The sequence below is a fragment of the Triplophysa dalaica genome, chromosome 25 (genome assembly GCF_015846415.1).
Source record: "Triplophysa dalaica isolate WHDGS20190420 chromosome 25, ASM1584641v1, whole genome shotgun sequence".
NCBI lineage: Eukaryota > Metazoa > Chordata > Actinopteri > Cypriniformes > Nemacheilidae > Triplophysa > Triplophysa dalaica.
Window position 1 is genome coordinate 6,365,260 of NC_079566.1, and position 17,436 is coordinate 6,382,695.

The 17,436-nt window shown below is 39.4% G+C and overlaps 1 protein-coding gene across 3 annotated transcripts in view; it reads left to right on the plus strand.

Moving 5' to 3' along the window:
* Window positions 1–17,436, plus strand: part of LOC130415446 (cytoplasmic dynein 1 intermediate chain 1) — a 55,282-nt gene that overhangs the window by 23,791 nt on the left and 14,055 nt on the right. For all 3 annotated transcript variants that reach the window (XM_056741169.1, XM_056741168.1, XM_056741170.1), the window contains 4 exons: window positions 5,820–5,912; window positions 7,995–8,157; window positions 8,256–8,355; window positions 8,531–8,656. In XM_056741169.1, coding sequence (XP_056597147.1) covers window positions 5,820–5,912; window positions 7,995–8,157; window positions 8,256–8,355; window positions 8,531–8,656 — 482 coding nt within the window. The remainder of the gene's footprint in view (window positions 1–5,819; window positions 5,913–7,994; window positions 8,158–8,255; window positions 8,356–8,530; window positions 8,657–17,436) is intronic.

Below are 17,436 nucleotides of genomic sequence, written 5' to 3' on the forward strand. Positions count from 1 at the left end.
CTTGATTAATCGTTCGACAGCCCTATAAAATATAAATAGACTATGACAACACACTGTTTTTATATTCGATGTAGCATCACCCTGACCAGGCCTGTTAGACCGATGTGAACATTTTTTAGATGTTTAGCCTGCTGATGTGCCATGCAGGGGGTGAAGCGGACAGATAGACAGCGTCTGTCTCACGCGCAGGGTGTCGTGCCAGTTCCACATTACAGCTCTCTTTCATGTTCCTCTCACCGCCTCTTCAGTGCTCAGCCTCTGTTGTGGTCTGCAAGCCGCCCGACACCCGCTTCTAAAGCTTAATTCGGGTATGTCTCAGTACGCTGCTTCTCAAAGGCACAGCACACGTATATGTGTGGCTGATTGTCAGTTCTTTGCATGCATGCTAAGCACTGTTGCTACTGTTTTTCATTCCCCCGTATGGAAATACCCGCAGCCCTACACTTCAATTTCTCTCTGTATCAGAGGCCATGAGGAAAACAAACACCCTCTGCCCCCTTCATAGAGAGAAAAAAATCCCCACTTGTCAGATGAGGGGATTTCTTGATTGTCTAATCAGCTCCATATCCCAATCCGGAGGCCCGGAGCGGTGCAGCTTGGTCTAATAAAACGCTGGATGAAAGACAGCGTCGCATCCTCCTCCTGTTTAATCGATGGCATTTTATGCTGCTTTTTGTGCGGGATTTATGTACCCCACCATCCATTTTAACTGTATCGCTTGTTTTGCTAATACAGTAATGGAATATTCTGTTCTTAAAGTAAATATCAAAGTTATAGTCAATATAAAACACTCTTCACAAACAAACATCATTTTATTTTTTTGTTTTTTTTTAAACTCAACATTTGGAAGAATCACTGTGGGGGGTGGACTTAATTTTAATATAATTTTGGTTGAATCCAGAAGAGTAATAGGTAGAAAAAAGAGAGATTTAGTCCAAAGATTATTCAAATGCAGACTTTGATATCTTGAGCACAATTTTATCAGTTTATTTTATTTTAATTGCAAAATTATTTGTAGATATTTTATTTATTTGGAATATTGTGCAGTGAATTATTTTATTATATTTTAAATTCTTTTAACACGGTTGTGTTAAAATGACAAATTTTAGTGACACATTTTTTGTTACTTTTACCTCAACTTGTATTGTCCCTTTCATTGATTTAACTCAAAATGTGTTAAAAAAACACATATTGTATAAAGCATAACACAAACAAGGTGTTGATAAAAAATAACACATATTTTCAAAGAGCGTTTGCTTTCATCTTTTCCATCATTTGTATCTGTACGTTTGGAGAGAGAAGTGTCTTCAAGATCTACAGAGACATTCTGAGACATTTGTTTGTGTAATCCTTTATAAAACATCAAACCTTTTACATTTTCATGGTTTCTGTGTGTCAACCAAAACAGATCTCTTACTAACGCTGCACCCAACCACGATTTCCGTTTTACAGTTAAGCAGTTAATTCTCTCCATTGTTTAATTTTTTGTCCTTTGTTCTGAGATAATGTAGGCTTTGGCTTTTAAGATGGATGTTTCGTTTTGATTGAGCATGGCTGCTGCGTTGGCCATTACGGTGAGCAGCTTGACAAGCGGTGGATTTGATTTGCTCCGAGCAGCTTGAGGAAGCGGAGAGGAGATTGAGGGCAGGCAAGATGTGGAGATGTCATTACCTTGCAGGGCAGGTCCACGGTTTCATCAGCCTGGCGTGCGGGGTAGAAGGTTCTTAATGTTCCTTCCCACAGAGTGAACCTGTATTAAACACCAGGTGAGGAAGGAGTTTTGTGACTGGCCTGAAATCGCTTCTAGGTTGCAAAGGTTGAGTGGGTCGAAGACAGGAATGAGTATCATGAGCAATTATGGACCATTTTCTTTCTGATTCTGAGCTCTTCTAGGGAACGGTTCGATTCCTTCACATTTTTAATAAATATTCCTGGTGTTTTTGAAAATGAGAGAAGGGGTTTCGCAATAAATCGAATGCAGTTATTGGAACTGTTGTGCTTACGCAGATTAAAATATTATAAACATATAGTTATACCCAGCTTTGTGTATTATATTTAGTATTTAAATGTATTAATACTTTTAAAATAACCTGAATATGAATCTTTGAATATTCATTGTCATATAAACAACCTGACATTGACTGGTTGAATTTCCCACAAACCTTATTAATTCTATAATGGGACATCATTAAATAGCAGTGAAGTTTCAGGGAAACATAAACTATAAACAATGAATTTTGGGTAAATAATTCACGATCTTGACATTTTGCAAAGCATTATGGGATCACACAAAAGCAAGCTGAAGCTTTGGGTAGGATGCCTGCGGGGATCTGCAGATATAAGCTCTTTCACACTCTTTATGAATCTATGGTCTCTCAACAAGATGCATGAATCATGGTTGTTAATCGCCCACCTCCGTGTGGTCAACACTTCTGTGAGCACTTTATGTGGTGAAAGCTCTCAGCTTTTCTTCTTCCGCCTGGAGCAGATGACCTTCCCAGAGGCCTGGTCATATAAGGTCACATCCCGTTTTGGCACAGACTCCAGACTTGGACATCCCAACCAAGACTTTTTAGACTGTCTAGTGCGTGGGACTTCTGGAATGAGAGGTGTGCTATTTTCTGTCAGGCCCCAGAGGGAAGGAACATCCAGAGTCATCCAAAGGCAAAACAGTGAATGGCAGAGCTCTTTATTCCCTCTAAGCTCGGCAGAGCACTGGGCAAAAACAGATGGTAAAAAACGATGGAGAAAGGGAGAGAAGGACAGAGCGGTCTATGGCGGTGTGGTCGGCCTGGGCTGGCTGGCTGCCTGTCTGGGTCTAAGGACTCCTCTCTTCCCCACTGGTCTTTGGCTCAGAAGCTCGTAGTCATATTCAGCAGCTAAACCACACTTACTCTGGCTCACATCAGTGATCCACATTTTGCCTCTGGGGAAGCAATTGTCTCCATTCCGACAGTATACTGGCATTTATATCAGTATGCACACAGACTTAACACAAAGCGTAATAGATCTTATAGATTTAAAAGGTTAACAAAGATTAATTTTGGGTGTTTTGCTCTATGACCTCCTGTGGCTTTAACTGTTATGGTACAATATACTACGATTGATACACTAATGTGTTGTCCCTAGCTGAACACATCTCTCTTGGGACAACACATTCTGCGTTACTTTTAACAAAACTTGTCTTGTCCCTATAATTTTTTTCAATCAACACTAAATGTGTTTAAAATAACACATGTGTTCATAGTAACACATCCTTTTTAAGAGTTTACTTTTACAAGTCTTTAGCACTTTTTAATGAAAAAATACAGACATAAACTGTGGGTAGAAAAAAGGGGTGTGACGACACACTTATCCCACGAGACGAGACTGAATTCACAAGAACGAGACGAGATTTTTATACTTTTTTAAAGAAATCCTCAATGATAAAATGTAGGGAAAAATAGTCTCTTATTCACCTTTAAAACACAAAAAGTGTAGAAATTATAAAATCAACTTGTATTATATGAAACAGATTATACTACTATTTTTATTAATTATATTATGCAGTAATACTATGTAAACACTGCAAAATGTTTTGTCACAAACTCGTCTGACAGGCAGTTATTGCACAAAAATTATGGTTTGTTTTCTTAAAGGAGCCATCGGATGAAAATCCAATTTTTTCTCCGTTTAAATGCTATAATCGGGTCCCCGTGCATCTAACAACCCGGAAAATGTGAAAAACAAGATCCCAGTAAGTTTGTTTTGATGAGCCTTTCCCTGCAAGCATGTGAGAAATTGAACCGTTCAGATTTCGCTCCTGTTGTGATGTAAACTCAGGATCTTCTTATAATATTACCACCCCCTTAATCTACACAATCCCACCCACGGGACTGCGGCCATTGTTGTTTTCCCAAGTGACAGTGCTGTATGTGACACCAGGGGCGAACTGACCAGTAAGACATTCTGTCAAAGTCCAAAATGGCCGTCCCACCGACAGCCTATGGCTGCGGACACGAAAGACTGTTGAAACAGTCCGACTTTCTCTCGTTGTCTTTATGAATGGGCAGATCGGTCACTGTAGCACATACTTCATTCACTCTATGCACGGCCACTTCAAGGTTAAGGCTCAGTTGTTATCTAGCTTCCAGCACGCTTTTTTACCCAAAGTTAAAAAGTAGAAAATTATAAAAGACAGAGTAAATTTTTTCTGCTTGTGTTTCATGAATGAGACACATTATTTTAAGATAAAAAAAACTACATAAAGTTGCTTTAAAAATGTTTGTTCAACATGTTGATTCATTTCTAAATGTTTTGTTGATTATATGTTTGTATAGTGTTAAACAACTGAAACAGTTCTTGTGGTGACGTTCAGATCTTGCAAAATGGTCTATAATGTGCACAGACGAATGTTTATTGTTGGGGTGTACCATTTTACGGTTTGGGAAAAAGTCTTAAAGCATTGTAATGTAATATTCCAGTCAATCGTTTTTGTGTTTCATAATGCAATAGTTTTTTTTATAATGAAATTGTAATGCATTGCATCTGAGACCTGACATTAGGTAGGGTATGTTGATAGCTAGCATAAGCTAATACGTTTTAGTATGTTGTTAAATAAACAATCAATATGTCTGTTTCTGTTATGTTTTATATTCTTTTATAAACCGAAAATGAAATCTAGAGCAGAATTTTTACTTGTACTGTAGATTACATTGATTTATTTAGCAGACAGTTTTTTTCAGTGTTTACATTTAGGGCAAGCGTAACATGCGTATTTGAGCATGTTGTACATCTACCTTGTAACATTATTGTTTATTAATTTACGTCTCATTATTACACAATTGTCTTTTGATTTTCCAGAACTCTGCTTTGAGTCCAAATGCATAAGCATAAATAGAGGAAAAAACATTATTGTTAAGACTAAATGAAAAATCGACACAAGGCACTCAATCAGTCATACTGCAGTGTTAGCTGCTACATTCTTGCACGGCTTAAGTCATCATTGAGCCTGCAGGCCCCTTTCTCATCCTTCACTAGTGTGAACACAAACACACTGGTGTTGAAGAGAGGCAACATGTCTGGCACGATGTGATCACTTCCTTCTGTGGACTGGGCACCCACTGTCAGCACGACCCCAGATCATTAACCTCTGCCACCGGGGTTCAACAAGAAAACAATCCCACAGAGTTCTGTGTGTATGTTAGCGTGCATGGGGGTACGTGAGTGTGCGCCCCATCTACAGGTGCATATGAGGGTGTTGAACGTCATCCTTCTCCCCATCTGCAGGAGCGGGGCAGGGTCACGGGGAGGGTTAGGAACACATGCCCAGTGCTATGGGGCCGAGGAGGGGTACTTACAGCATACAGCAGGTGGCTGAGAGAGAATCAGTAGGCTGGGTCTTTGACCGGGGTGGCTGGGTTAATTAAGGGGTGAGTCTTCAGGGCCCGGGTGGGCCCCGGAGCAGTTTGGGGGGGGGGGCGGGGGTGAGAGGGGTATTGAGGAAGTGCAGAGAGGGGCCATAGCACACCAGCTTCTCTTCCTGTGGGGTATCTGCGCCTCTACTCACAAGCGAACCCCTTGGACCCACAAACATCGGGACACGTGTAGCACATGTGTTTTTGGAGATTTGAGTTTGTCTCTTAACTCCCCGTGTTGTTTCTCTAAATGTTGCGCTGAAGACAGTTGTGCGAATGCTGAAACTAAAAACAACAAGTTGTGTTGCTTTGCAAAGAACGCATTGAGTAGTGAAAAAAGTCTTATTGTAAAAAGAGTTTAGATCTAATGTAGTGCTCTCAGATTCACATTGTTACTGTACATGACCTTTCTTGTCCTTGCAGAAGATGAAGAAGAGGATGAGGAGGTCACAGAACCAAAAGTTGGAACGGAAACTGAACAACAGGAAGAGGAAGAAAGAAAGGACACCAAAGACGGTAAGATAAACTAAGTTTGTGTTTAGGTGTTTTCTGTCTGCAACTGTTTATTTGAAAGTGTGTGTTTGTTTTGCTGTTCCAAAAAAGCAGCAAAAAGCTCAAAAGTAAAAAAAAAAAACAGTTAAAGGGAAACATCACACACAAATAAAAATGATGTCATCATGTATACACCCTCAAGTTGTTCCAAATCTGTATACATTTCACTGTGCTGATGAACACAGAGAAAGATATTTGGAAGAATGTTGTAACCAAACAGTTCTTGGCTAAGTGTGTACGTGTAAAGGTTCACCAAAAAATGTGCTCCCTACCCCAGCAACCTCCACCTGGCATGAATTTAGCTTACTTGACTTCTGTATGTTGGATGTTACGCTGAACAACATCTGCTCATTTCACACTCCACAAGAGACGTCTATTTAAAACAGGAAAGCCTGACATTCAGATTATGTTCTGCACACATGTTCCAGAAGTGCAAACCATAATAGATTTTTCGATAAATTACTCACACTAACTAAAATGGCATTAAATGAGGTTATCCCATAAGGGCAGTCCCTTCTGTGTTGGCATAGCTGGGGTTTTATTGTCGCCTTCTTCTGGTGTTTCAAAGGGAAATGCATCCTGTTTGGATCCAGTTAATGAGGTTTGGGTTGAATAGTATGACATTGATCGGTGTAGTGACTGTAATAATTTGCCATGTGATATACAGATTGTGCTGTTATGCAAGTCATCCAACGTTAAACCTTCTGTCAATGATGTAATGTGTGTATGTTACAATTACAGTAAAATTAACCATTTTACTTTTTCACACGGACACCAATGGTCAGAGGCTCCCCAAAATGGCACAAACTAATTTAAAACCTACACAGCAAAAAAACCCTCTATTTTGTTTATTTATATAGTAATAACAGTTATATAATAATTCATAAAATAGTAATATTTTGTCTTGTTAAAAAAACTAAAATTATACATAATTATAAATGTTTTCTATGAGTACATTTTGAACTAAATAATAATAACTCTATTATTAGCTCTATTGGCAATATTGCAATTTACGTAATTATGTAATTTTGTTTGATAAATTTGTTCAGTTTTCACTAGAAAAAAGGTGCACAATTCTAAAGAAAATAATATCGCCATTAATGACTTTTAAATAATTTCCTGTACTTTTTTTACTGTGCTGTAGTTTTAGTTCATACCTACCTGGATCATATTTACATTCCTCAATCTCTCCGCTATTGGCTTGAGAGGTTTGTGTTTGGGCCTCCCACACGTCAAAATTCCCAAAGTCACCAAACAGGCTCGCTGGAGCGTCGAGCGGCCACTCGCGTGTGACCCCTGCAGCCGTATCAGATGGCATTCTCTCTGACCGGGGGCCGGTCTTATCAGGCTACGGCATTCTGGGTCAGGCCTGATCGAACTTTAATGTCACTAGACCCCAGCAAGTGGACTTCAAAGGGAGCGGAGAGTGCATTCTTTGTGCAAGTTTACAGGGTAAATAACTAGAGAGAGGCCGAACAGAAGGCTTGTCAGAGGCGGACTGTGAAAGCACACGAGGGCTTTGACTCTGCGCTGACTTTGATCACGCTTTTGTCTTCATTATGAGTCATCAAAAAAGGCACGCAAATCAAGTGGGCTCAGATCAAAGGAATGGGCCCCTAATAGTCTGGGAGAAAATGTAAAAACGCAATAACATCAAAAAAGAAGGTCTAAAATGGGCGTGCGGCCGTAATGAAAAGAACCGAGGGCTGTGTGCGTTTGCTGAAGTATTTGCGTATTCGTCGGGAGGTTGTTTGTTGTTTTTTATGCTTGTATCTTCATTCTAATACATTCTAAAAGTATCTATATGGCTTGTTAGGGGGCGAATTGAACGCAGGGAATGAGGTATGCAGTGAGGATATTGTTGAGGCATTTGAGATTTTTCTTTTATAGGGTGACCGATTTTTTGCTTACACAGGGTGGGTAAAGTTTTAGGTGGTGTCACCTGTTGCCATTCATTTATTTTTTATGTCAGTTTCTTAAAAACCCTGTAATGTGAAAAATACATTTTATAATTATTTTATTGTCTCTTGTCTGTGTGCACATCAGGTCACCCTCGGGAACTGACGGAGGAAGAGAGGCAGCAGGCTCTGCACTCAGAGGAGTTCCTCATCTTTTTCGACAGCAGCATTCGCGTGATGGAGAGAGCTTTGGCTGAGGACTCCAACATCTTTTTCGACTACAGCGGACGTGACCTGGATGACAAAGAAGGGTGAGAAAGTGGTCAGGATTCCGGATTCTCAAGATGAACAAATATACAATCGTTTCTTTAACCCGAATTCCATGTTAATATGTTTTCCCCTTTCTCAGCGATCTGCAGGGTGGGTCCAGTCTCTCTCTTTGTCGTCTGTTCTATGATGAGCGCTGGTCAAAGCGGCGGGTCATCACCTGTCTGGACTGGTCCCCTCAGGTAGGGCGACCTCTTCATCTGACCTCATATATGTGTCAACACCTGTTCATTTAAAAGGGAGAATCTTTCCTTGTTTTATCTCTGAGATGACTTCACCATCCTCATGTCTGTTTCTCTCTCTCTCTCTCTCTCTCTCTCTCTCTCTTCCTCCCTTGCTCATGACTGTTCTCTCTAGTACCCTGAGCTCTTGGTGGCTTCCTACAACAACAATGAAGATGCACCTCATGAGCCAGATGGTGTGGCTTTGGTGTGGAATATGAAATTCAAGAAGGCAACACCAGAGTACATCTACCACTGCCAGGTGAACACCCCAAAACAAATCCTGTATTCATGTGTCTTCATATTCCGAGTCATGCTGAATATTAAGAAAATAAAAGATCTGAAGGTTTCTACTGCCGGACCATGACCACACACAAAGTTTTGTACGGTACAATTCATGGTGTTTTGGTAGGGTGATGTGTTTGGATTTATTTAACGGCTAAAATGGGCTTACTCACGACTCCTGAAATTAAACAGTAAGGTAGCTACACAGCATACTACCTATAAAAAGTAGCGATACTCTAGTAATCCATTCCAAGCGTGGTATTTTAAGCGCTTCACCATAGATTTATACCAAAATTACCTAATTGGAATGGCTTGATTAAGGAAGTGGTTGCTTCAATAAAAGTGAGGTGTAATGGAGCGTATCGCATCAGATGACGACACGCATTTAAATGAAGGTAAGGTGATATTTAATTAAAGGTACCCGGTGGCCTCGCAGCAGAGCGGCGGAACAGAACACCATATTATGGTGAGGGCAGGCCCCAAAAAAACCTGAGGTTTGTGTCTAAACCATATCTGGTGTCGGTTTTGATGCTAATTATAAACGACTCTGGGTTGCGAGTCTTTTCAGCGAGACGACCAAGTAAGCAAGTCTGAGAGGCGGCAGCCTGGTGTGAGGGAGAGATATTAGAGAAACATTTCTGTAATAAAAAGATGTGGCTTACCACTTCCTAATCCTGCCAGCCGCATATGTTTGCCCACCCACACGGACCGCCGCGCATGTGCCGCGGTTCCTGTGCCCGGCACCTCACAAATACACGCGGAAACTCACAAGCAGACACAACTGGGATCAAAGTAAACAAAGATGTGCATTAATCCATATACTGTAAACATATTTAATTATTCATTTACATTTGTATGCATCTTCTTTTAAGTTGGATTGTATACTTTTTCTGTATGTGTGTTCAAATCTACGACCTTCGCGGTGCTAACCCACATAAACCTATATCATAATAGAAAGATAAAGACAGTAAGTGGCGTTTCATAGATCTTCCTCGGCGTGGAATAGGGTCAGCTGTTTCTGAGTCAAGCAGAGTGTCTCCATGCATTGGTCTCGCTATGCCGTTGGCTGAAGATGAAGGACGTTGGCCCAATTTGCCGAGATATTGTTTCACGCTCTGGGCTTCATTCTCAACGGCGGCGCTCCCCGCTCACTACACCGGGAATCTGATGGGCCTTAATGTGCGAGCATGTTCTGCCGCTTAACTCCTCCAAACCGCACCAATCCTATTCCCTCTGAGGTACACGCATGCAAGAGCCTCATACTCATCTCCCACATGCTCTTCTCTTCTTCTGCACTCCCGTTCTCTTTTTGTGGCTTTCCTAACTTTTGGCAGGCCGTGTGGCGGAGTTCAGCAGTTTTGCAGTTGTTTTTCCAGATTTACCCACAGCCGCCACTTTCATGTGCTGAAACCCCCCTGACCTCCCCCCTCTGCATCACTGTCTTTTTCCCCTCTGTTTCTCTCTTTGCAGTACTGTACCTCATTTCATCACACGTCTCTTTCATTTTTTGTCTTCTTAGACTCGAGCTCTATTCCAAAAATATCATAGAAACTCTTTTTTATGCTTAAATGAATTATATTTGATATTTTCACAGTATGTTAGTAACATTTCCGTCTCCTCATCCCCAAACTTTTTTTTCGGCTTGTTCCGCTAAAGTATGCTCTACAAAGCATATGTGAGATACTGAAATTAGATTTTATGAATGACACAAGGCAACTTTTGAAGGGATAGTTCACCTGAAGATTACAGTTCTTTTACTCTTTACTCATCCTCGTGTCATTCCAAAGCTGCATGACGTTCTTTCTTGTGCAGAACACAAATGAAGATATCTTGAAAAACGTTGTAACCAAACAACACTGGACCCCATTGACTTGCATTGCTTAGACACAAAACCACATTTCTTAAAATATCTAATTTTGTTCCACATCAGAAGTTCGTTAAGCTTCTTTCTTGCTTTTATGTTTGTCTTTAATAACCCCGTCCTCACTTTAACAATTCCTCCGACCACTGGTTTTGGGCGGTTACAGAAGGTCACTCGTTTCCAGACGCTTTTAGAATATTTCTGAGGTGGTTTCGGTCGTGCTATGTGTGGCTTGACCCGGCTCTCTTCTCTCTCCTGTTCTTTTGGGCCCATCATCACAGCAGGCACAGCTCGCCAGTAACATCACGTGACCTTTTAAAGTGGGCTGCCTCTTGCCACATCAAGGGAACACCCCAAAAAACTGCTCACCGATGCTGTCAAGCCTCATCTGCCTCGCCTGTATTTTATTGATATGTTTTTTACGCAGGATGAGGCTGTGTGAACCCCTGCTGGATGTCTGAGGCTTATGAACAGGGGCTGGCACAGAGGGATACAGTATGTGTTCACATGGGCCTGCTTTAAATAATGTTTGTGGATGAAGTTGCACATGCTCATAGAGATGATTGTAGTAAGGCTTGAAAACAGCTCAGGGATCTACACTCCACTGTGGGTTCACTGCTTACATGATATATGCCCATATAAGTGTTACTGTAGCCTGAAGGTGACAGTTAAATTGTAAGCAGAAGGAGAATGATGTAAGTTGACGTTTTGGTGCTAAATGAGTTCATGACATTCAAGGGCAATTGAATGTTATGGTTTAGTTTTTGGATATGTTTAGTGAAAATGTATAAGCTTCTGGCTGAGTGATAGTTAACCCAGAAATGAAGATAAAGCCTGTATGACTTTCTTTCTTCTGCTGAACACAAAAGAAGATATTTTGAAGAAACAATTCATATATTCACCCTTAAATATTTAATATTTAATACATAACATAAATTCTCTAGTAAATGGCCATCATTTGTGTCAAGGAAGAGAGAGACAATATTTTCCATTAATAATAACTTTAATATGACTTGTAAGTGCCAGGTCATAAGAGATCTCTTTAAGTATTTCACAAATTATGAAATAATTATATAAAGTCATACTATAAAATGTTTACACAAAAACAAAATTGTACCTATTTGATTATGAATACTGTCTTTGTTTAAGGTGACATTTGAACAAGAAACAACAGATCTTTATTAACTTTGAATTGGAGTAGATACTAAATGGCAATATTTTGCCAGTTGTTCATAAAAAAAATCAAACAGTAATAAAACATACAGTATTAAATGCAGATCAAACAAAAAATACATTCACCTTTATATCTTCAAAAATGTGTTCTCAATTAAATGGTCAACGTGTGTGTCAAGGAAGAGAAATAATATTTTCAGTAAATAATAACTTAAATCTGCCTTGTAAGTGCCAGGTCATGAAAGAGAGAAGCGCAGACATTCCCAAGCATCTCTTTTGTATTTTCACATTTCACCGAAAATGATGTAATAATTAAATAAAATTATAATATAAAATCGTTTAACAAAAATACAATGTTTACCTGTTTATTTGCTTATGAATTCAGTTTTTTTACTCTGAGGTAAAACAGATACAGAGCGAGAAAGAATGGCTCACGTCGACTGTCTTTTCCCAGTATTTTACGAAACAGGGATATGGTATTACATGGCCTGTGCCAGCAACCGCAGAGTGACAAAATCTACAGGGTGCCGTTTGGAAAAAAAGAGCAAAGCACAGGATGATGGTGGAGGACCCAGAGTGCATCTGGAGCTGATAAACATTGCTAGAACCACATGATTGTGGTACTTCAGGAGAGGCATCAGTGAATGTACTGTCTGTTACACACTCCTCTTTGACAAATGCCTCCAACTTTTTTCTTTTCGGCCCACAAAAAGGGAGAAACAAAGGAGGGAGTGTTCCCTCCTCACAAAGTTAGTGCTGTAGATTATCTGATGGTGGACATTTCCCCATCTATATTGTTATCACCCAATAAACTGCAGTAAATCGTTTTTAGGTCAATTTAAAAATTATCAGACCGCAAGGTGATCTTATAATGAGAAATAATCAGGAATATATCAGTCAGTGAATTTAATCGGCCGAATTTCCAAGTTGCATTTCCAGAATTATGAAATAGCATACAGAGCTGAAAAAGGCATTATTTTTTTGACTGTATATGAATATACCACATGCATTCTCTCGACAGTCTTATTGCAATCTGAACTGTGATCCACTGCCTGTAGTTTCCCATTTGGAATCAGTCAGACAGTCAATTGGGACAAATTGAGTTAATTCCAGTAGCAAGGGGATGCATGGAGCTCACAGTGCTTGAACCATGGTGTTTATAGGCCTCCACAGTAAAGCTACGGAGTCAGTTTCAGGATCTCTCTATAGGAGATGGATAGGAGACCGATCTTAACCCGTGTTCTCCATATGGTGTGAATATACAGCCTTGTCATGCCTTGAGTCTTGCACCCTTTGCCATGTTTAGATTATGACTTTAAAGAGAGTTCAAATGGTTATCATATTTATCTGTGCCTCGTAAAGCCGTAAGAGGTCTCCGTGTTTACGTGGTTACAGTAATGACACTGAGATTGGCCTGTGACATGTTATGTATTACTAAAGCGCTTACCGTTCTTTTACTGTGTTGACCAACGTTGCATTTTAAACAGCAAAACTTTGAAATGATGTGCACATATGGCAACTATTGACATCCAAAAAGAAATGTTAATCAAATTTCATCCCTGCCAAAATAATCTTATTATGGTAAAAGTGGTTTTCCAAGAATTGTCACTAGCAATCCCTGGGGTAAAAAACAATAGAGTGCTCCCCAAAACACAATAGAAAACATAATGGATTTAAAGAAATAGTTTATCTTCAAATTGAATATTCTGTCATCAATTACTCAACCTGTTGTTATTTTAAACCTGTATGGCAGAACAAAAAAGACTTTTTGAAAAATGATGGTAACCAAAAACCGTTGGTCTCTTGCTGACTTCTATTGTATGGACTCAAAACCAGTGCAAGTCAATGAGGACCAACAGTGTTTGGTTACCAACATTTTTCAAAATATCTTCTTCTGTGTTCTGCAGAAGAACCTCCAAGAGGGCATGTAAATAATGACAGAATTTTCATTTTGAAGGACTAATAATTTAATAGTTACTGTATAATGGGAATTGTATTGGTTTTAATGGAAACAACAAATGGTGTCTTCAGGTATGTGATGGAATCTTCTGGTGGAATGTTATCTGGCAGGAACCAATAGAACTCCATTAAATTGGAAAATATTGGAATAATGGTCAAAACACACTACCAAAGGAATTTCATAATGGGTTTAGTGGGAAAAGCTAATGGTTCATAATAGTAATGGGAACCATTCATTTAATTTGTTCTTTAAACAGGGATGCCAAAAATAATTGCAAAAACTTATGGTTATCAAACTGATGTTTCAACATTCACGTTATTGGGTTGACCAATTTTACATCACAAAACCAGATTTTGCCTCTTGATGATGACATCTCTGTTTTATGTATTTTCACTCGTCTGTTTCACTCGTATGTGTACCAAATGTCATGTGGTGCTTCTAATCCGACATGCGACTGGCTTTAGTGTCTTTAAGCCAGATAAGCAGGCAGATAGACTATATTGAGGTCGCTGTAGGACACAGCGATGATACCACACTCTGATAAAAGATGAGTCCTGCAGTGTTCGGAAGGTCAGAGACGGTCGTGATTGGCTGAAGGCTGGACGTCTCTCCTGAGCTGAAGTTTCAGGTTACAATACTTCATTAAGTCTTTGATTAATGGCTTCATAGTGGAGTTATGACCCTCTTGTTGTGGTGACCCCAGCTCACGTTCATTAGCCCAGTAATGAAGCGCTGGGCTGGGGAGCGTGTCTCTGACACATGACTGGAGGAGAGAGAAAAAGAGAGAGTTGGTTCAGAGGTCGGGCTAGTGGCTCTGATTGAAATAGCCGAGCGTTTAAGCATTAATGTTCTCAGTTAGTGTTCAGGACTGACTGATCATTAATCACCCAACAGAGATCATTTTCAAGCCATCCTGGCAATCAGACTAATCAACCACAAGTGAAACTTTTCAACCTCTTGAAAGATACTAATCAATTTATTAGCTGAAACGTTGCCTTTTGATGTCCAACGACTGTATTATTACAGCTGGTTATGTCTGATCATGATCATACTGTAGTCTGTATTTTTGTCTAGATTTATAGTGTAGATTTATTATATGATGACGATAATTGAAACAAGCTTAAACGTATTAAACAGACCTAAGATGGTTTGCTGGTTTTGGCTGCTCTCATATGCAGGTCTGTTTTGATACATTAAGGTTTTTTTGCAAGAACATCTAAGCAACCAACTAAATCAGCTGAGCTTCAACCTGGCCTGACTCATTTTAAATCAGCTGAAATCCATTAAGATCTGTTTAAACCAGCTTAGACCAGCAAAACCATCTTAGGGTGGTTTAAGATATTTTTAAGAGTTTTTTCTACATTCTACACCATTGGATTTTTTACTTACACTTAAACATATTAAACAGATCTAAGATGCTTCGTTGGTCTTGGTTGATCTCGTAGGTTAGTCTGTTTGATGGATTTAGAGGAGTTTTGGCCTCTCAGTCTGCAAGACCAGTTCGTTAACCATCTAGCTCAGCTCCAACCTGGTCTGACTGATAGACTAGTTTAAATCATCCAAGACCAATTTAAGCCAGTTGAGATCAGATTAAAACCAGCAAAACCATTTTAGGCCAGTTTAAAATGTATTTTTGTGTTTTTCTTCACTACATTTTATACCATTGGATTTTTTAATTGCATCATAACCATTAAACAGTACATATAAAACAGAGTTAAGATGGTTTGCTGGTCTTGGCAGGGCTCATAGGCTTGTTTGTTTTGATGCATTGAGAGGGGTTTTGGCCTCTCAGTCTGCAACACTAGTTCATTAACCAGCTAGACCAGCTGAGCTCCAACCTGGTCTGACTGAAAGACCAATTAAATCATCCAAGACTAATTTAAACCAGCAAAACCATTTTAGGCCAGTTTAAGATGTATATTAGTGTTTTTTTCTTCACTGCATTCTACAGCATTGGATTTTTTACTTGTATCATAAGCATTATACATATTGAACAGACTTAAGATGGTTTGCTGGTCTTGGCTGGGCTCATAGGTTGGTGTGTTTTGATGGATTTAGAGGGGTTTTGGGGTCTCAGTCTGCAAGACCAGTTTATTAACCAGCTAGCAGCTGAGCTCCAAGCTTGTCTGACTGAAAGATTCGATTTTAGATTTAGATTCGATTTTAAACCAGCTAAAACCAGCAAGCAAGCCATTTTAGACTGGTTAAATCTGTTTTTTAAAACATTCTACAATCTAAACCATTTTTGACTCGTATCACAATCGTTTAGCATCTTAAATACACCTACGATGTTTTGCTGGTCTTGGCTTGTCTCATACGCTGGTTTGTTGTGATGGATTAAGATGTGTTTTGGACACTTTTTGCTAAAAAGATTTTACCAACCAGCTAGACAACATGTGCTCCAATCTGATCTGACTGAGAGATCAAGAACACATCAGTGTAAACCAGCTAAAACCATCAAGCAAACCATATAAGACTGGTTTAAGATTAGCAACATTCTAGTCACACAGAGTCAGACTAACTGTTAGGAAAAATTTAAAAGGTCAATGTACAATATTATAGTTACATAGAGTACTGTAGTCATTCATTATATTTCCCAGTCAGGCGTCTGTCAATAACCCAATCAGTCAGATGAATGAGTCCCCAAATAATCTCAAGTCTAACCATCAAACACTTTTGTCTTAATGCCTTCAAACGTTAAACAAGATCGGTCTGCATGTTCTGAGTGTAAATAAACTCAACCCGCCTTTATTTTTACCCATTCAGCTTGGTTTATTTTGAGTCCTTTTAAAAAACCACCTCACACGTGAGGCTCCACCAGAAGCCTCTTGCAAGCTGTATTTTTTTTAGAGGGGGAACGAATGAAAGAAAAGACAAGCGTGTTTTCTTTTTCCCTGGTTTGTTTTTCAGTCACTTTAAAATGAACTCGGGGTGCATGACTGGGCGGCCGCAGATGTATGCGGGAGACAGTCTCTCTGTCGTACCCTTTGCTTTACAGATGACTGGAGGGAACTCTGAAAACACGCCTCTATGCTCCTTGTGCTTCTGTCACCAAAAAAGGCAGTATAACAAAATACGGTTGTCTCTCACAGTAATTGGTCTACAGAGATAATTGCCAAAACGTTTAGGAAGGACACAATATGTAGTTTGTGTGAAAATATGTACTATAAGCGTGAGGCGCTTTTCTTGTGACGGTCAATGAAGAGGAACCAAGAACTTAAAAAAAGTGAAGATAGAGGGGAAGTTCAAGGCCGTGGCTGTCACAACAAAAGGTCAGACGTCACGCTCTACTGCGCTCTGTTTATGATGCTGAAATATAAAACTGCTGCTCCCGCAATCCTAAGCATAGTTTGGTACTGTGCCCAAAAAAATCCTCTATCAAGATCTCAAGATGAAATCTTTCCTCCTCGACCTTCTCATCAGCACGATCAACACATTAAAATGTATAATAATAATAATATGATCAAATGTATAATTGTATATAAATCATATGCAATTGATGGTTGTCTGTTTATTTTTTTTTTTTGTTTTTTTTTATAAGCTGTAACATAGCAGAAATTGGCATTAAATCATACATTTAAAAGTCAGCACATTGCATACATTGCAAAAACAGCACATTTTACATATTGGTCATCTAAAATATTAAATCTTTCTTGTGAGTACATCTCATAACCGAAGCAAAGGAGTGCTGATAAAGGCATACACAAAAAAAAAAATTGCCGTTATATAACGTGCGGCTCAACAGTAGGAGGGGATATTTTAC